At 36.3% G+C, this 22,431-nt stretch overlaps 1 protein-coding gene across 2 annotated transcripts; it reads left to right on the plus strand.

Moving 5' to 3' along the window:
* Window positions 1–414: 414 nt before the first annotated feature.
* On the plus strand, window positions 415–14,971 carry LOC129270795 (adenylate cyclase type 3-like). Of its 2 annotated transcripts, none has more exons than XM_064104855.1 (4): window positions 415–535; window positions 2,815–4,097; window positions 13,780–13,929; window positions 14,833–14,971. In XM_064104855.1, exons 2-4 carry the CDS (start codon window positions 3,429–3,431, stop codon window positions 14,953–14,955), a joined length of 942 nt encoding a protein of 313 aa, XP_063960925.1. In that variant the 5' UTR covers window positions 415–535; window positions 2,815–3,428; the 3' UTR covers window positions 14,956–14,971. The 2 variants fall into 2 exon arrangements, with proteins under 2 accessions (XP_063960925.1, XP_063960921.1); XM_064104851.1 differs by having other exon boundaries at window positions 482–721.
* Window positions 14,972–22,431: the final 7,460 nt, after the last annotated feature.

Genomic DNA, 22,431 nt, shown 5'->3' on the forward strand with positions numbered 1-22,431 from the left:
TTCGATATGCCCTTCAGTATTTTAATCAGTCAGAACGCGAGAGAACGATGCTTTTCAGAATACTGATGCATACAAATTTTGATGAGATATTTTGATTATGGTAGTAAACGCAAAATATAGATTCATTTAAGTTATACATAGGCTTTATAGAGTAACCTAACTAGCACAAGACTTATAGTCGCTATATAATTATATATTGTATTGTATTCATTCCTTGGCGCAAACTGCATTTCCATTACCATGATTATATTCGACCTTCTTTAGACAACTTATGGCGTTATACCAACGGGCTTCTGATAGCAACGCATCACGTCACTACGGGGAACCCGATGGGCTATAAGCTGGCCAACATCACTGGGATATCGTGCCAATTATTTCTACTCCCGCATAATGTGCGTCCTTTTAACACAAATCATTGTAGCGTCACTCATCACATTTATTAGTTCTCTCAGATGATAAAGGAGTGAGATTTCCATTTTAAACACAATAGTGTTACATCAGTACCGCTCTGTTTAAACTTTCATCACGCTAAAAGGTATGCAAATAGTGATTTTATTGCGAGTGCTAAAGGTGCATCTACTATCTGACTATTGTCAAATGTGGATTTTTAGACGTCTAAAACTCAAATGAACGCTTTGGTTTAAAAATTAGAATTGGAGAGCAATATTAGTAGTCATTTATTCATGTGATTGTCTGGCTATCATTCTCATAAAAAAGGAAGGTAAGTGATTTTTGCAAGAAGACGATGTAGCAGCGTTTCATGTTGTGACCGGACCGGAAAGGTGTTTCATAAAGCTGTTCGGAAGTTACGAAAGACTGATGATCCTTACTTGAGGAAAGCTATGCGCGTAAAATTTATATTGGTGTGGATTTAGCTCGTACGACAGGGTCACCAGTCGTTTGTAAACTCGCTAAATGGTAATAGACGAACTGTTGATTAGACGAAGTGATGATTGAACAAAATGGCTATGAACCAAATGGTTGTTACTTGTTCGACAAAGTGTTGATGGACGGCATGACATTAGAATAAAGGAAGGTAGACCATGTGATGAGTGGATTTATGTATTATTGTTTTTTTTTTTTATTATTAATAGACGAATTGGCACGTTACCTTCATTAAACACATCCAAGACATAACAATGTCTGATGTAGAACGTATACTCTGTAAAAAAAATATTGGGTAAAATGTTTACCAACACGAGGGTAATTATGTGTCCAACCAATTTGGGCAGTATTTTACCCAATGCGGGAAGCATATTGTCCAGTAAGGTTTAAAAAATAAGCAGCAAGTACTTTAGCATGGGCACAATTTTCATCACGCTGGATAGATAAAAATGCCCAAAAGAAATGCACAATGTCGGTTGGACACATAATTACCCTTATGGAGCACTTTTACCTAATATGTTTTAGAGTGTACCTGATAAACTTGGTACTATACGTGTATTTGTTAATAAACAATACAATCAAAGAAAACGTCAATATTACCAGTAATGGCTTGGCACACCTTTAATTTCACTCCGTATAGAGAGAGAGGGGGGGGGGGGGAGCTTGGAGGTCCTGCATCCCTATAAAAAATCCATGACAAACTAAAAGGGAAATATATATAAATAATAAAGAAAAGGAGGAAAGGGGGCGAAGACGAATTAAGCAATGAAGGCACTTTCTGTGTAAAATTTATGAATTTCATAACTGAAATAATGTGTCAGTAATTTAGTGCATAAATATATTGTCTTCGATGAGAATGCCCTATGTCCACGTGAAACATATTAATCACTTTCATTTTCTTTTTGTTTCTAAGTTTTCTAGCAATATAATAATATTTCTATTGTTCGAACAGTGCGATCACGTTTAATCGTTTAATGAATAGATTTTAGAATAAAACCGAATGGCAAAATGAAAGTGGCTCACCAATGCATGACATACACATATACCAAAATCTTTTATCAGACAGTGCTCCTGAGTCACAAAGTGACATTTTGACCTTATAGCACTACCTGCAAGTGATATATCTTTAATGCTCGAAAAATGCAACATATCGGCTGATATTGCATCACTGTGACATGCTTGTACTTGTACGTTCATGAGAAATAAAAAAATATGACGATTGAACACTCGCTCGCGTTGTTCGCGCATATCAATGTGTATGAATAAATTCCATGAATTTCACCATTAAATTTATTGCCTTGCTCAGAGGATTATTTCGATTAAAAATAGAATGCAACAAATATGCCTCAGAGTGGCAGATATCGTGATATATAGCTCGCCAATTCCTAGCTGTAATTGGGTTGATTAAACTATGCCATGTATTTATGACCAAAATAACAATAAAATAACGGTTTGATCTGGAACGTCAATGTCCGAACACGAACCATTATTTTTATCGTTCTTACATTATTTTTATCGTTCTTACATTATTATGAGAAAGTAATTGTAAATATTATGATAAAAGCACAAGTGTACAAATGAAATTGGAGGTTCTGTCACAGTGGTTAAGTGATCGAAGGAGCCTCACTTAACACATTCTGGTTTCGATTCCCTTAATGGCATGTACTAGCCTTGCTGTTTTATCATTTATTATGAAAAGACTTAAAGTATTATTCATATCGAGGTGTGCGCGCGTTTTTTTTACCCACTGCACGTACAGGCTATTTTCTCTTCATCAACAAATCAAAAAGGTAGAGACGCTATTTGACCGCATTGGCCTCAGTGTCCATAATTCCTTTAAATCATCCGTTGATAAACTATTGATGTTCATTTATCCATGATCGGTGAGCATATCATTTACTACGTTTATTTATTGTTTCTTTTATCCAGGTGATACTAACGATTTCCACCATGCTACCCACGCGATTCTTACAAAGCATCAAACAGCCGCCTAATATATAATGGGAGGAAATCTTTGCCTGTCCAGATGATGTGATCTTCAGCCTCTAACACACATTCACGTCATTGCTAGATTTTGATGGGATAATTGAAGACAGTGTGCAGAAAGTATTGTAACGTGTTAAAAAATTGTCTTTTACGTCCGCCAACTTCTTGAACCTTTCGCCTTCTGGAAAAATAATCTTAGATACAGGCGATGGTGGTATGTCACAGGGAGTTTCCATGGAAATTATTGAAGAGTAAACTCCTGAGCATCGAGAAGGGAGCCGCTTAATCGTTCGAGATGTATTCTACTATGTTTCTATCGCTTTCCCATATTAATAGACAAAATATGGTTAATAGCATAATGTAATGAGTTGGATATGGGAATCTAATTGACTTGAGGATCAATTACGGAACTAATTTCGCAGACATCGGTTCTTGAAGAATCGTCATGCTCTCTTTGAATTCATGACAAACAGAGTCTACATACTGCTTCGTAGCTGAAGTTCGTCATCATACACCGCATCGTCGATATTCTCTTGTGGGATAGTCAATCAATCACGATGGGTTTGCTAAAGAAACGATCGAGCAGCGGTTCGACACAGCCGATGGTTAGGAGTGTATCACCCGACATCGAGCTCAGCACCGTGATGGACACGGAGTTGGTCGCTAAGGCTTACGGGAAGCGAGACTTAGAGGGCAAGAAACCCCGACCTCGTCGGTACAATCCCTTCCACCGAGCCTTTGACTCAAGTGACATGGAAACATCGTATCAAAAATTCTTTGTTCGACGTCGTCTTGAGACACTGCCTGTTATGATAGCCTTCTCATTCTTCTTTGACGTGGTGGTCTTAATAATCTATTATCTTGATATAAACAATCCTAAGCGTGTTGTAGCTATTTCAATCATGGCTATATGTGCCGTCACTAATTTGATCCTCTTCTCCTTAGCGCGCTATCGCCTTATCTCGGATTGGTCGCTTACGCGCATCATGCCATACCTTATATGGAGCCTGGTATGCGCACAGTCATTCTTGGACCTAGGGCTATACTATCAACCGTTGATGCCAAGTGATGGGGCTGGCTGGCAAGTGTTTTTCATATTTGCCTCTTTCACCATGTTACCCGTGCCTTTGGGAGCCATGATACTCCTTAGTACTATCGCTATCACCATACACTGCCTCATGGTTGGAGTACTCTCCTTGGCTAACACTGATTATATGGCTGAACAGGTAAGCAATTTATGTATCTAGCTCATACTGCATTCTATTTTAAGTTAAATCAGCGACCTCGGAAACGCTAGGGGTGGGGTTGGGGGTTCGGTTCCACACACTTTTTTCAATAAATTTGTACAAAAAAAAACATAAAAGATATAAATTTGTTGTGATTTTCCGCATTGATCAGACCCCCCTCCTCCGGACGCAAATGTGAATATTTATGACTTCGGAATAAGAGTACGCATGCGCGTGGACTATATCTATATCTAGATCCAATTCGTGAACACTTATCAAATTGCCATTAATGACAAGATGAAGTGCTAGGCTAGACTTTAGGGCTAGCCTAGGCTACCGACTGCATTAACTTTATCTCAAATCTGGACCTGTCTTTTCATTAATGTACAAAGAATACCCAATTTTCTAACGGTTTTTTATAGGATTTTTTTTAAACAATAGACCAAAATCATTGTAGAGTTTATCAGGTGACAATGAGATAATATGGAAAACGCTGACCCTTACATAAAACCGCTGCTAATTTGTATATTTTTTGTTTTGGGTCATTTAACAAAAATTGTTTTACACTGCAAAAACGCCGATGTTAATTCAACATCAGCCCGGAATTTATATATGTCCACACCAGAGAACAACAACAGTTTGGTTTTGGCCTAACACCACATAGGTATTTATACAACACCAATTAGTATTACGACAGCATCGGTTTGATTCCAAACTGGTGTTGTTTCAATACTTCTCTGATGTGGACATATATACTGTATATGTATACGCCGGGCTGGTGTTAAATCAACACCGAAGATTTTCGCAGTGTATATAACTCTATATACGACCATTTCTTTCAGGTTTTGTAATCAGATTTCTGAAGAAAAAAATGCGAAAGGTTTTTTTCTATCAGGTGATATTGTTTTTGTTTTCTCTTTTAAATCTCAACAACCATTATTAAGCATTATCTTTCAAAAACATTATATATCAGTCCGATAGGTTCAGTGAATATTCATTTCATTAATTTCAAAGATAGTCTAGTCTTGTTTTTTCAGTTCAAAATTATTGAACCCCCGCCCCTCACACTTTTGGCATTAGCAAAATGAGTAACATTAGAACTACAAACTATTACCAAATCAATCAAGCGATGAACAAATTATTATAAAAGAAAAGATCAAGTTTTTAAATCATGGCCCATTATAACTTGAAAATGGAACAAAATAAAAGGAGATCGACATTATTCAACCAATATGACCCATAACCCATGGGGACCATAACGATAATTCAAAAGACAAATGCGCAGGTTTTGAGGTGACTAATATTTGATTCATCGTCCACCGGCCAAAACCTAAGCAGCAGAATTCTGCAACCGTGTAGTCTCGTTCAGACAAAGGGCCCTAGTCGGAGTAAAATTCTATTTTGCATGGATTTAAATTACAAAGCTTTTGAGTCTTAGATAGAGGGGAGACATTTTTAACTAAAATATCATCGTATTTGTTTGAATCCATGATGCCTTCATCAACGAGGGGAAATTTAAGCATCACGGACCAACCACCGTACTCACTGTATTCAAGGCGTTTTGTCTTGGTTCGAAAATAACGCACCGACATTTTTTTTCTTTTTTAAAATGGTATTTTTCAATGCCTTAAAAAGTCACACCAACTAAACCAACTCCAGCCCTTTCAAATATTGACGTATCATCTGTCAGTGTGAACTTGGTTTTCTTAGTGTGACTGACTGTTAATTAGGAAAATGCTATTACACAACAAGCACAACGAAACATCGGTTAAACCAGTAGGATCCTCAGTCAAACATACTTTCTCGTTATTCAGTCGTGGCCTGCTTCAAATGTCTCTAAAATGAGGGTTGTGTAGTGACGGTGTCAAACAACGTGCTATACTGTGTCATCGATATGGCTTCGACTATGTTTCCATGGATACGGCACGCTGACTGCTGATATATTTTGCATCAGCTCCCTCTTTGAAGTCGTTATGTTTGTGTCATTTGAATATATTTTATCACACATTTGCTTTCAATGCGATCCTGTCATTTACTGCCCACACATACTCAGATCACCCTCAGTGCCTTTGAGTCACACAACACCATTCTCATTCCCCCACACAATCAGTTTACCCTCAGTACCATTTAGACACAAAACCTCACAACACGTCTCTCATTTCCCCCCACACACTCAGTTCACCCTCAGTACCTTTTAGACAAACAACCTTACAACACGTCTTCCATATCCCCAAACACTCAGTTCACCCTGAGGGTGGCTCATTACCATTGAGACACACAACCTCACAACACGTCCCTCCTTTCCCACACACACTCAGTTCACCCTCAGTACCATTTAGACACACAACCTCACAACACGTCTCTCATATCCCCCAAACACTCAGTTCACCCTCATTACCATTTAGACACACAACCTCACAACACGTCTCTCATATCCCCCAAACACTCAGTTCACACTCAGTATCTTTTAGACAAACAACCTTACAACGCGTCTTCCATATCCCCAAACACTCAGTTCACCCTCATTACCATTTAGACACACATCCTCACAACACGTCTCTCATATCCCCCAAACACTCAAATCACCCTCATTACCATTTAGACACACGACATCACAACATGTCTCTCATATCCCACACACACTCAGTTCACCCTCAGTACCATTTAGACACACAACCTCACAACACGTCTCTCATATCCCCCAAACACTCAGTTCACCCTCATTACCATTTAGACACACAACCTCACAACACGTCTCTCATATCCCCCAAACACTCAGTTCACACTCAGTATCTTTTAGACAAACAACCTTACAACGCGTCTTCCATATCCCCAAACACTCAGTTCACCCTCATTACCATTTAGACACACAACCTCACAACACGTCTCTCATATCCCCCACACACACAGTTCACCCTCAGTACCTTTTAGACAAACAACCTTACAACACGTCTTCCATATCCCCAAACACTCAGTTCACCCTCATTACCATTTAGACACACAACCTCACAACACGTCTCTCATATCCCCCAAACACTCAGTTCACCCTCATTACCATTTAGACACACAACCTCACAACACGTCTCTCATATCCCCCACACACTCAGTTCACACTCAGTATCTTTTAGACAAACAACCTTACAACGCGTCTTCCATATCCCCAAACACTCAGTTCACCCTCATTACCATTTAGACACACATCCTCACAACACGTCTCTCATATCCCCCAAACACTCAAATCACCCTCATTACCATTTAGACACACGACATCACAACATGTCTCTCATATCCCCCACACACTCAGTTCACCCTCAGTACCTTTGAGACACACAATCTCACAACACGTCTTTCATATCCACCACACATTCAGTTCACCCTCAGTACCATCGATACACACAACTTTACAACACGTCTCATATCCCCCACACACTCAGTTCACACTCAGTACCTTTGATACACACAACCTCAGAACACGTCCCTCATTTCCCCCACACGCTTAGTTCACCCTACCTTTTAGACACACAACCTCACAACACGTCTTCCATATCCCCCACACTCTCAGTTCACCCTCATTACCATTTAGACACACAACCTCACAACACCTCTCTCATATCCCCCAAACACTCAGTTCACCCTCAGTCCCTTTGAGACACACAACCTCACAACACGTCACCCGTATGCCCACACGCACACACTCAGTTCACCCTCAGTATTATTGAGACACACAGTACGTGTCTCATATGCCCCACCCTCCTTTCCATCCGGTTACCTCTGTCTCTGGTATCACCACCCTACTCCACCCCCCCCTCTCTCTCTCTCTCTCAATGCATGGCCTAGGATATGACTAGATTTATCAGCTAAATCCTCGTAAATATCACCTTCCACAAAAATTGAATCTCGTATTGAATATCGGCAAAAATGGAATACAGGACAGGTTATATTGATTTATAGATATTGGGCGCATGTACACCAAACGTGTTAAATTTTAACAAAGCACGCCCGGGGAGATATCACTTCCCAATATTTATCATATTTTGTATTCAGAAGAGAAAAATCATGGATGACGGAGGGGATAAGTGAACTAGTATTACAATCGTGCTGAAACAAACGAAGTTATTCAACCAGTGCTGTTTGGAGCTTTCAACCGTTGAAGTGTTTTGCTTCAAGGCAAGCCTACAAATTCGATAAAATTTGATCTGAAATTCTTATTTGACCATGGTTAGTATACGATCACATAAAGGGATGTTCCGGGATGAAAATAATACGATATAAACAGAGAAAAATCAGACAAACAAAACACTGAAATTTGATAAAAATCGGACAACGAATAACAAATTTAGATATGTGTATTATTCCGGTGAAACAGTTCCAGACATGTCTTCATGAATATTCAGTGAGCAAATTAATGATGTCATATCCTCACTTGTTCTTTTGTATATCGATCGTTATCATTTATTTATTTTAAGAAAAGCAGTATACAAATGAACAAAGTGAAACAATGAAAGAGTAACAAGCAAAACCAGGTCCATGAACCTATACTGGTTCAAGGCAGGTTGAAATGTACATAATAGTAAAATTACAAAGACATAAGATATTGATTGCAAACAAAAAGCAATCATACGATAAAACTGAATAGGTGAATTTGCATTAACATAAAAATGGCTTTAAATAGAGACTTGCTTACATGAGCAAAGGCACAACATTTTTTATCAACAATGGAGGATTCCATACATCCGTTATGGTAGCAATAATCATTATACATAACGTAGTATTTTACATTAAGGAAGGCAGACGAGAGAGAGAGAGAAAAAAAAAAACAGGTTCAATAATTCAACTTATAAGTGGACTATCACACCAAAAAACCCAGATGGGTTGAATATTGGGGGGAAAAATATAACTTAAGATTTTGTACCTTATCCCAATGCTGATCCTTCCTACTGTAAAAAATAACAAAAGATGATAACAGGGCATGCTTACTTATGATCTTTGTCAAATTCCTTGGTCTTATTAGATGTTCTCATTAGATATATGACATCTTGCCCCTATTTCGATGGCATCAAAAGAAATTAGGTTTATTCAATTTATTTCTACCAAGAACTGTAAAAATTGGATTGACAATAATAATAATAATAATAATATGTCCATTTATCTAGCCCAGTTACTATGTGCATATACTCAACTGCGCTTTGATACTTGGTATCATATTATTACCGTGGCCGTAGCTGAGCCATCATATTAATAGGCGCTAAATCGTTCAAGAAATAAATCCTACAGGGTACCCATTCACCTCACCTGGGTCGAGTGCAGCACAATGCGGATAAATTTCTTGCCAAAGGAAATTACGTTATGGCTGGGATTCGAACCCACGACCCTCTGTTTCAAAGTCCGGAGACTAATCCTTTCGGCCACAACACTCCATCAACAACTCCATTGACAACTGATGTAATGCATTAGATATTCATTGCTGCAACTTGTTTTATTATAAAGGAGACACCTTGTTCACACATGTATGAAAAAAAGAAACAATTATGAGTCCATGTGATAACATAATAAAAAAAGGAAAGTGAAGATGTGAAATCGGCTCGGTGTAAAAATGGCAGAGGTAAAAATGGCAGAGGTAAAAATGGCAAAGGTAAAAATGGCAGAGGTTAAAATGGCAGAGGTAAAAATGGCAGAGGTAAAAATGGCAGAGGTAAGAATGGCAGAGTTAATAATGGCAGAGGTAAAAATGGCGGAGTTAAAAATGACAAAGTTAAAGATGGCAGAAGCAAAAATGACAGAGGTAAAGATGACATGCTACAGCAACAAGAGAGAGAGGGCCTTTTGACCTTGAACGGACTCTTGTCGATGAAATGAGCTATATGAACTAATTACATATTATTTGTCTTGTTTTTCATTATTATATTAGGTTTATAATTTATCGTTGATATGATTAAACTAAAAAAATTCTTGCCAAAATTATTTCAATTAGTGAGTAATGAAAGGATTTATTTTGGCCTGTTCGCAAGTAGAACAGCGCTTGACATGCAAACGCAACGATTTTAATGTAAACACCAATATGCGCTGCCATTAACCCACTGAAATATACAGGTTTGAGATTACACTTGCATAAATTGGATGACAGAAAAATAACAAACATTCTGTAATAAAAATAATTTTCTAACTTCCACATCATAATAGATCCGAATAGATATAAATATGACACATTGTTTAATGTAAATGAAGCAATTATAGCAATTATTGTTCAGTGTTTTTAATAAGTAATAACTCATTGCAGCTAGTCCAAGTGAATATCAGGTTCCCAAACAAGTTTCTATGGTACGGATACCGCATGAATTTCGAAATGTGTAGCGAATGAAATGTATGAGTGTTTCTTACCTTCTTAATAATGTTCGGCAACATACTTTCCACCCAACAATTGCTTAAAACTTTATCCAATTCTGGGCAGTTTTAAACCAATAATGTGTGCTTTGGGTGAAAACTACACAGTATTTGTCAAAACTACCCAGAGTTGGCTATTTTTTTAACCAATATTTGGTGTGGACAGTATGTTGCCTGACATTTTAAGAGTGAAGGAACTATTCTATCGACCTCTTTTGAAGGGGAAGTTCGCTCTGATGAATAGTTATAAAAATTGCAGAAAAAATATATTGGTGAAGGTTTTAGGAAAATCCATTAAATATTAAGAAAGTTATTAGAAGTTTTTGATCCGTGATATATACATACATATATATAATATACGAGCACATGCCCTATATTTTATGCACTGTAAAATGTATACTTTTCAATTTTTTAATGGTTCGTGATTGCTAAAAAATTCTTTAAGGAGCGGATGTGAAATGATTTGTCTGTTGATATACCGAAGGACAATAAAAACCGTCTTCCCTTTTTTTTTTGGAAAATGACATTTCATTGTTTTTTTTATCACACCATATATGGAAAGCTACTCGCAAATGACGTTTTTACCTCTGCCATTTTTACCTTTGCCAATTTTACCTCTGCCATCTTTACCTCTGCCATTTTTACCCGGCACCGTGAAATCATCAGCCCACCTAATAAATATTCATTATGATGTGCATATGACTATATTCACAAAATATTGCTAAACTTAGAAATTCAATAACTTCGTTATTTGGTATCCGATTTTGATGAACTTTTCAGCATTTTTTTCTGTGAATTTTACTCTTTCTATTTAGATATAAATGTTTTGAGCCCGGAGCATCCCTTTAACAAAGCCAACAAGAATTTGCTAGCCTTGTGACAATCAATGTAATCACAAAATTATGCTATGCGTAATTTATTCCATACGATTTATGTGATGTGAGTTTTGCCATGAACTTATTAGGTCCATGGTTTTGCAAAATGCTATTCCGTCATCACAGTATTCAGTTCTCCTGGTATCAGAGGTCTTTTTTGTGTGGGGGAGGGGTTGTGTTTTAATTTTTTATATATTAATTAGACCTTACATTTTGACAAATCTGGTATTTTAAAGCGGCTTGAAAATTATGTCGTTTAGGTCATGTCGGTTCATCTTTATTAAAACAAACTTCTTTTTTTCTTCTTCATGGTTTCAGGATTAAAACAATGATTAACCCTTTTTGTAATTCAAAGGGTACGTATCCTGATATGCCCCTTCATTATTACCATGTATATAGACACCTGCTTAAAAGATAACGTTTTTAAATATAATGATGAACTCGAACTAAAAATAATTACTAGATGTGTGACCAGTTTTATTATATATTGAGACACATTAGATATGTACGCAATTAATATGATTGATATAGACCTTTTGAAAAGTACAGTAAGCCTGTCATTATTGTATCCATTATTATTTGGCCCTCGTTAACCAACCTATATTTATTTCTTTATGACCTCAATCACAGTTTCGTGATAATAATCCCCATTTAATTTGTCTACTGGGGATAATTAGACTTTATAAAATAAAATATGATCCCTGCGATTACTCCTATGAGAAAACGTAATGATTGGGGAGAAAAGCTGAGTGAAATTCATGATTATTTCAATCCTGTAAAGAGGACTTTAAAGAATAAAAACCAGAGAATAAAAATACAGATTGTTTTCATTATTATCGACCTGTTAATTCATTATATAAAGAACAAGAGACCGCATGAAAACTGAATTAATGTCTGACTCTGTACCTTCTGTATTGATAACGAAATGATGAAATCGCTCAGTGATCGGTCGGAAATGGGGTGTAATTGTTTGGTCAGAAACGTGATTTTGCATGCATGATGTAGGCATCAAGGGATTTATAATCCCCCCCCCTGGTGCTTCCTGATTCAAGCAGAATTCTATACGTGTGTGTACTTTCTTGCTTTACTCCCCCTTATATTTTTATTCTTAGTTCTCATATTCCCCATTTGTGCTGTACAAAACTAGAGTTATTTTTCAGCGCCCCCAGAAAACAAATAAAAATAATAATAAATAATAATAATTAGAATGATAATGATAATAATGATATGAGCCCAACAATGTACACCCTTTTCTTTATTTCATTTGGGAACCGATTTATTTTTATGTTTATATAGTCTCCTGTAAGGGGCCCCTGTTTCTCACCCCTCCCCTGGGGGTTATCCTTTGTGCTCTTTTTCCATCAATCATCTACTGACATCTGACAAACATGCTGAAATCCATTTTAAGATTTTGAATGTCCAAATATGTAAAATATATACTGAATACTATTGATCTGTATTCTTTATACAAGTAAAACAATCAAAACTGCATTCATACGTATTTGCGTATTGCCATTATCGCAAGGGATATATAGAAAAAGAAAGATATAGATCAAATATAAAAGAGTTCGTAGACCTGAAGGTTGATCCTGGCAAAGCATGTGGTAACATATCAACTTATTTTCACTCTAAAACCTTGTTCTTGTTTATATTCTTGTTCTTGTTTATATACCCCATGAAAGACCAGATGTGCTAGGCGCATGATTTAAGGTCAAGTCCACCCAGGAAAATGTTGATTTGAATAAATAGAGAAAAATCAGACAAGCACAATGCTGAAAATTTCATCAAAATGAGAAAGTGATGACATTTTTAAGTTTCCCTTATTTTTCACAAAACAGTGATATGCACAACTCAGTGACGTGCAAATGAGACAGACGATGATGTCCCTCGCTCACAATTTCTTTTGTTTTTTATTGTTCGATTTATATAATTTTTCATTTTTTACAGATTTTACTAATTCTACTACTACTGCTAATTCTACTACTACTACTACTACTACTACTACTACTACTACTACTACTACTACTACTACTACCACCACTACTACTACTACTACTACTTCTACTGCTACTACTATTTATACTTTTACTTCTTTTATTACTTTATACTTCTTCTACTACTATTACTACTAATACTGCTACTACTTCTACTACTGCTGTTGCTGCTATACTACTACTAATACTGCTACTACTACTATTACTACTTCTACTACTGCTTTTGCTGCTATACTTATACTGCTACTACTATTACTATTTCTACGACTGCTGTTGCTGCTATACTACTACTACTATTCCAACTGTCAGTTTACCACGTTTTTCTTAAAGAGAAGTATACTGGAAACGAAACGGTTATTTTCTTTAAATAGTATGTTGTAAGTATGGTTATTACACCAGTTTCTTCTACTTTTTTGTGTGTCATCTTTTCAGATCGGAGCAAACATCCTATTATATTTGTGTGCCATCATCTTGGGGTGTGTGTGTTACCTTGTATCAGATAAACAACACCGTATGGCGTTTCTTGAGACCAACGAATCCCTCAAGACGAAACTTACCATTCAAGAACAGGCGGCACAGCAGGTAAGTAATGTATCACAGTGGTCTTTGAGAGAGATCCATCAAGGTCTATATATTCCTTTCAGCAGTTCAATCAACTAGCTTCAAACAGAGTATAGTTCTTTTGGCGTGATAATTCACAATTAACCTTGCATGTGTACTAACGCGTGCTGTTATGAACATTTATGCTTTCCTAAATAGTGCAGTTAGATACAATATGCAACCTAAACGGTGCTGAGATGAATTCTTCAAAGAAGCTGCAAAATTTTAACACATCTGTCACGACTTTAAATACCACTCAATTATTATTTGTTCTGTTAACGTTTTGTGCATTCATTGTGTATTTGTAATGGTGAGCTCAATGATTTTGAGCTTAGGTGCAAGCAATGGAAAATAAACACTTTGTTTCGCTTAGGTAGCAAGAGTATGCCCCCTAAAGAGGTTGCCAGTTTGTCATTTACAGTTCAAACTTGAACTGGGTGTGTGATGGGATGATACCGTGGAATAAAGAATGTTACTTGCAATGCTAAATTATTCGTCATTCACCAAAAAAATGATTGCTGCGTTGACTGCAAATTCCAAACAAAGTCGCCTCCGATTATAGACGAGTTGAAACGGCGTAATATATTCTATTGTTAATTTCTTATGTGGCCTTATTTTTGAAGTTTGATTACCGTGCAGCAATCATTCCCTAAACGTCACGTCAAAATGTGCACGAATACCACGATAGGTGTAACATTCATCCCAGAAGGCCATGAAGGCAGGAAATCACATTTGTCGTTTTTTGTGGTTTATAACTTTTCCCTAGTGATTTGGCTGGTAGTTTGCTAGATCTAGAGTTATATATTTTGATACTCGCTCAACTTCTTGACGTAGTTTCTGCATTCCAAAACAAGATAACTCTATATGGTATTTTTATTGATGTAGGAAGGATTATTACTATCAGTACTACCCAAGCATGTCGCTGATGCTATGGTGATGGATATCGGGAAGAAGAATACTGGTCAGTTTAATCGCATCTACATAAGACGCCATGAAAATGTCAGGTGAGGTATCTCTTTAATTCGGTTCTTTGTCTTATTTTGTCTATTATAACAATATTCTTTTATAGATATATCGGCGTTAGTTTAAAGGGCAAGTCGAAAAATCAATAGCAACTACCAAAGTTACATTTAACAATTCTTCGGAATAGACACCAAACATGGAATCCAAGATAATTCTCATTTTCTCAATGGTTTTATCCCGCCCTTGTTACTCATACCACCATGTCGTCTGAATACCTCATAAACTTTAGAAATTCATTACATTCTTAATTTTAACCGAGTTTAATGACCCGTTGGATAATTATTAACCTATAGCACCGACACTGAAATCATATTTGGAGATCTCTGCCTTTGATACGAACTAAATGATTAAACATGGATGTATCCGTGTGTAGACATAATATGTGTGTGGAACATTATAGAGAGAGTGGGAGAGGGGACAGTGAGGGCCGTGTTGGATGCAGAGTACGTCAATTCAGATCTAAGTTAGATACTAGCATTCAATGGTTATCGAGCGCCATAATCACAACAGGTACCCCTGAATAAGCTCCGAGCTTTGTTAGGTCTACGTTGTTTACTTTGGTAATTAATTATCAAGAATAGTCCAGAGTATTTGGAATAATTTAGAATCTTTTTCATACTGTTGGATTAAAAATTTGATTGGAAGTATGTAAAGAATTGATTGTACTGCTTATGCTCTTATTCTTATATCAATGAGATTACGTTACTGTCAAGATTATGAAGCATTAATGTATTATCTATCTTCTGTAACTAATAGTTTGATGTACACAAAGATTTGACTACCTTTAAGTTTAACTTTGACATTCAGGATTAGAGTTAAATCACCACCTTGCAAAGTGTTGACATTTCAAAGCCGAAAACCGGACACGTATTTTATCACCAGCATCATGAGCATTGTGTGATCGTGTTCTCACCGACCAAGACATCCTTTACTTCTTTATATCATAATGTATAGTGCTCTGTAAAATATGCAGCTACGCATAGGGTAGTATATGTTACATCGTATATTCCGGGGATGCAACTTCCTACATTGTATTTTATACGTTCTATGTATAATCTGTTATGGGTTTTATCCCTTACCAGGGGCCGCGGAAACGGGGGGCTGCGGGTGCTTCAGCCCCCGCACGTTTTTCCAAAACCTTGTAGAAAAACGTAAAAATTACCATCTGATTATGATTTTTTGCATGGTCAGCCCCCCCCCCCCTTCAAAACCGTTCCGCGGCCCCTGCTTACAGGGATATTGATAGCGATACTGAATGCATACAAAGAGAGAGAGAGGGGGATGGGAGGTTGGGGGAAAGGAATGAGATACAAAACTTGTGGAAATAGATGAATTTGTAAAATAAGAGATTAATCATATTTTCCTAGGCCATTGTCTAAGAAATGTACCGAACTGTTGGTGTGAATGTTGAATAATAATATACAACATATTTCGATCTGAGCAATGATAATTGTATATACATTAGGAACATATAGTAATAACAATATTCCAAGATAGAAACTTTTTACTGCAATTGTCCCCATCATTTTCAGTACTATATAATCAGATATCATGTCAGCTTGGTGAGACAAACTCTGTTAAGGCCACCGCACACCTTACGACTGGTCTGCGACCCGATTTCAGAATAAAATGTAATAGAATTTGATGCTAATATTGAGACTTGGAATATCTTACTGTGTAATGTTCGAAATCATCGTACGAATACCTATGATCAAATTTGTGACTATGCTTTCATCCTTCTTAGAATAAAAGCGAATCTAATATCTAGTCGTAATGACGTCATAGCAGTCTTACGATTGGCTACGATTTGAAACTAATTTGGACTTTACTCCAAAATAAGAGCTTGCAATCATTCAAAATTATTATAATATTATTATTTCAATTAATTTTAACCTCAAATAAAATGATATGTTCCATTCACATCTTCAGAAAATGTTCCAAAATCGGGTCGCAGACCAGTCGTAAGATGTGCGGTCGCCTTTAGCCCGCTCGATGTATAATGATTGTCGGATGATCGCTACAGCATGCGACCTCTTTTGTACTATTGCTATATTACACATATCCATTTTCGTGGGTAATATATTCTTTAGTCCGTTTGGCATAATTCAGTAAGACCTTGAACGTAAATTTGGGGTATTCGTTTTCTTACATTGATAGATTTTACATATGGTCCTTTTTATATTCAGTGATATAAGATTCGCGTTTTAATAGCCAAATTAAAAATGTATACTCTTAATGATAACATGATAATAATTATGATTATAATAAAGAAGTAGAAAATAATGATAGTGATAATAATATTATCAAGAGCGAAGATGATGATTAGGCCTATGATGATGATGATGATGGTGGTGGTAGTCATTATTTCAAGTATCTATACACAACAATAAAAGTACGTCCCCCCTTAAACAAACATCCATAATTTTCGAACCACTCGGAGTATTTTACATGAGCGTGTAGGTGATTTTTTAGAGCTATTCTCTGAGTGAATGTTACGGACGTACATTATGCCATGCTTCAGTAAGCACCACCAGAAGGCAAAATTGTCACTTTTTAAAAGTCACAAGCCAAATACCATGACTTTGATTCCATTTAATTGGAACGAATTACACATTCTCATCATGAAAAATCGTCAGAATGCTTGTAAATTTTTATGAAAATCCCGATGTCTAAATATTCAGTGAGCACACAATATTCGAAAATTATGCAAATGAGAAGAAAGTTCAAGGCCTTGGCCCCACTCTGTGCCGTATCAAATGATTATTTTGGCGTGCGTACCTTCTGGATAGTGTCACTATGAAGCCATGTGCTAAGTTTCATGAAGAAAACTGTTGGCAGAAGTAAAAAAAAAAACGTACATGAAACGAACCCTCATTTAACTTTTGATACAAATTTTGATTTCCTCTCTCATAGACATTGTGCTTGCTATGGATGCATATGTTTAAGAACAAGTAGCCCCTTATTCAATGTGGTGGAACTTAAAAAAAACTGTCTATCAATATCATTTGGCAGTAATGTTTATCCGCCTATGGGCAGAATTCTGTGCAAAAACGAAATCCATTTGTTTATTTATAGATAAGTGACCAGGCATCAAGGGGGAATAAATGGCATTTTCAACGACACAGACTCATTTTGAGGAGTTATAAAGTGAATAATGGGGGCAAATTCAGTTTTAAATGTGACTTAATTGCTCTTGATTTTACATGATTTTGATCACCACACACTTACCGAACTTTTTACACTTTCATGGTAGAGCGAGCATACTTGAAAACTTAGGAATGAATACTCTCTATATTGCATAAATTCATTATTTTCCTAAAAATTTCTCAGGATCAGTTGCATTTATGGACAAATCAGTGGTGGATCCAGAATTTGAAAATTGGGAGGGGAGCCACTGACATTTTCCAAATTTAATACGTTTTAAAAGTTATTGAGGATACTACCATAAACTTCTGTGATGATACGTCACCAAAAAAATACTCACTCAACCATGAACATACGTTATCAAAATTTTGTGTGGAGTGGCTAAATGATGGATAGTGAAACAGCATTAGCACCATAAAATTCACAAAAACAACCTTCGCCCAATTTTGTATTTACACAATCTGAAAAAACGACTCTTGTGACTTTCAAAAATTGTCATTTTTAATTCAATCTTTGATTAATCATGCATGACTCAATCGAATCAATCTTATTTTTCTTCAAGAGTTGCTTAATGAGTGGAGAAAATCGCCTACGAACTATTATATCTCGAAACCATTTCGTTCATAAGTTACAGCATTTTGATTTAGGGGGGACTTACTTTTTTGCTGTGTGTGTGTATATAATGTATGTATGTATGTATATACAAATCTACGTTTTTAATTATATTTTTTGGGGGGTTTGTAAATACGATAATCAAGAAGAGGAGCATATTTTGGATGTTAGGGAACTGTCTCTCTCACCATATTTTTGTTCTAAATTCGTCACATCGTTGAAGGTGCCTCCACAACGAGTGTGCAAATCGTAAAAACTTCGCTCTTTAGATGAAATGGAGTGATTTTATCTAGAAAGGAGTCGATGACTAGAGTTGATAACCTTTACCATGCACAACCTCCTTCCAGCGCACCACCCTTTGCATCTCAATCCATTATTCACTTGACTCTTCTTTCTTTCCTTTTTTTTGTAAGGATTCCAATTGCCATTTTGACACGGCTTTTCGTTATAAGAAGATAGTGCGACAGACAGTAATTACCTAGGCCTAAAAGATAAAACAATGTTGTAATTATGTGTATCGTTTATTTTCTGTATACATCAGGGTCGGATCCAGGATTTTCCAAAAGGGGTGGCACATTTCCCTGATGAAAATTTGAGAAGCAAAAAAAAAAAATTGTCCTCACTTTCAGAAGGTGAGCACACCTGGGTAAAACGGTACATTTACATTACAAATCTGATTATGACTCTCAAGGGGGGGGGGGGGCGGGGCACGGGCCGGCTATGCCCCCCCCCCTGGATCCACCTCTGGTATACATGTCCTATGTTTTGTATTAAGGTCACACATAATTATCGAGAGCCATTTTAATCTGCTCTGAAATGCGTAATGGAGTAGAAGTATATATTAAAAAAATGGAAGAGTTACAGGTAAAGACCATCATGATTTGAAGAAAATAGGCAAGATGGCGTTTTGCGGTGCTACTGCTGATTTGTGAATTGGGAGGATAATTCCCTGAAAACCACACGTAAGCCCTTCGAATCAACCTGATATAGGTATAGAATATGCGTTGAAAATCGAGAGGTTTGTCTTCTATACCTCTGCCCACCCCTACACACAGAGAGACTGGTGTCTATATATGGTATTAATCAATACAACCATCGATCGATACATTTGCCCACTATTTGGACACCAGTCTCCAAGTAATTGGGAAGACGCGCATATAGAAATTGATTTGTTTGTATAAATTAAAGTAAGAATTTCGAGAGTCGTATCCCACCCGATGCTTCCAATTTGATCAAATTGAGCTGATTTTTAAACCACTTTTATGAGGGATTCGTCACGAACAAATCGTTCATATTTAGAAGATGAGTAATGCACAAGGTTTATCGGATATATTTTGTCATATGATAATGCCCGAGTAATTTATTGATGAATTTGTTAATCACTTACTCGGGCATTGTTGGATAAACCGAAATATATATAGAAAACAGAATATAGAGAAAGTATTATAAGTTGAAAAACAATGAAACCAAAGAATTTATCAGCGCCAAAATTTGTAGGGAAACCATAGAAACAGTGATAACACTGCGTCAGATGTTCTGATGGCCGCAGTTCTAAAATAGCTATTGTCATTGGATCTGTGTAGTCTAGATACACTACTAGTTAATCGCTTATAAGAAAAATTGAAATGAAAGATAATCACGAAAAAACAAACCACAAATAAACATCTCGATTAGTCGATAAATAAAATGTAGAACATGTTTTTAATTGTGCTTAACGACTTTAGGAAAAGGCTCTTTATTAATTTATTTAACTGCTTTATCAGCTGGAATGAAATGAGTTCATGATATCATCTTGAACTCTGAACTACTGAATTAGAATATAATTATTCTCCCCGCTCACTTGACCAAATATGTTTAAGAAATCTGAGTAACAAGGCAAACCTTTCTATTTTGACTACGATGTCATCCATGTGAGTTAAATTACCAGCACACAACGAAAAAACAATAGGAATTGCATTTTCCCTTATACTTAAGAGAAGCGTTGTGTCAGTGTACGCCAAACTTGTCGCCGTGAAAAGATCTGAGCCTGTTTAACTGTTATGTTGCATTCCTCTCGGACCAAACACAAAATCACCAGAATTCGTAGATGGAATGTCAAACACACACATCTTTTTATACACCCAAAATGATAGATAGTGTAACTTTAGCAGGTTTTATTCGCAATTACCATGGCTATTCTAACCCTTTAATACCAGAGACCTGGTAACGTCAACGTATTATAATTATGGTTTTGTTTGGTCGAGAGTTGATTTAAATGTGACTTTGAAATTATTAATGTGCTATTTTCAACTGTTGCTTCAGTTGCCTCTCTTCATTCCCCATTCGTGAGAACGAGGGCAGGTATATTGGATAAGTAAAACCTTTAATACTTTTGATAGTAGTAAAATGTATTAAAACAAACAGCATAATGCCATTGATAAAAATTCAAATTGATAAATATTCACATTTGTATAGTCGAACATTTATTGTTCAAATAGACACAATTCAATAATAGACTAGGTACAACTTAAAACTAAGGGTTGAGAGAATAGTATAAGAAAGAGAACTTGCACACTCTTAAAATGTTGGGCAACATATTGTCCACACAACAATTGGTTAAAAAATGTATCCAACTCTGGTTAGTTTTCAACCCAAAGTACACATTATTATTTAAAAACTACCTCGAATTGGATAAAGTTTTAACCAATTGTTGTGTGGACAGTATGTTGCTCAACATTTTAAGAGTGCAGGAAAGAAGAGAAGAAGGGGAATGAAAGAGGATAGGAGTTACAGAGGATAGGAGATAGTGATGAACGAACGATGATGAACGACATGGCTTGGATGAGCTGACAGGATGATGAAACGGGAAGAAATATGCTAAGTGTGAGAAGGTAAGAAAAAGGAAAGCTTCACAAAGAAAGGAGATCAGAGAAAGTAAGGGAAATGAAGGAGAAAAATAGATAAAAGATTAAGGGAGGAAAACCAAAAACAATGAAAAAGTAATTAATTGCATTGAATAGAATATCAAAAATGTTTGTATTACCGTCACATTCACAATATCATATAATAATGTATAGCAGAGCAACAATTAGAGGCACAGTGGAAAATATGGAAAGGAAAACAGTGACGGAAAAGAAAGAAAAAGAAGAAAGAGAGAATGCAAAGCATTCAAAACAATGTAATAATTAATGGAAAACGAAATTGAAAGAAAAGAAAAAACCTGCGTGTACATGAAAAAACGTCTGAAGACACATATCGACATAGTAAATCATGCAAACATAGGATTGTAAATTATTAAAAGGATCTTGAGAAGTCTTTTAAGTTTGGAAAATTCAGTCAAATTCTGTCACATTCATTATTTTCCATCGTGATTGTAGCTCTAGAAAGGTGATATGAATCATGAATAAAATCTTTTTCTGTTCGTACTAATGAAGGTCAAAGTAATATTTTTCATGAAGTATAGACTCTATCCTAGCAATGAAATTGGTGAGCAAGGTAGAAAACGTATTAAATTTTACACGAGATGGGTTTTATGCGTTGCTACCAGAGCTAAATAAAGCGAGGATAAATTGATTCGATCCATCGTAAAAAATGAAAATAAGATGAGCTTAAAACGAATCCGTGGTCTTCTCGAAATTAACATCATTCCTCATTCGGTTGATGAGATCACACTAATTGCATTTGAAATCATATGCCATCTATAAGTGCAATAATCGCTTCTTCTTG

The sequence above is a fragment of the Lytechinus pictus genome, chromosome 1 (assembly GCF_037042905.1).
Source record: "Lytechinus pictus isolate F3 Inbred chromosome 1, Lp3.0, whole genome shotgun sequence".
Taxonomy (NCBI): domain Eukaryota; kingdom Metazoa; phylum Echinodermata; class Echinoidea; order Temnopleuroida; family Toxopneustidae; genus Lytechinus; species Lytechinus pictus.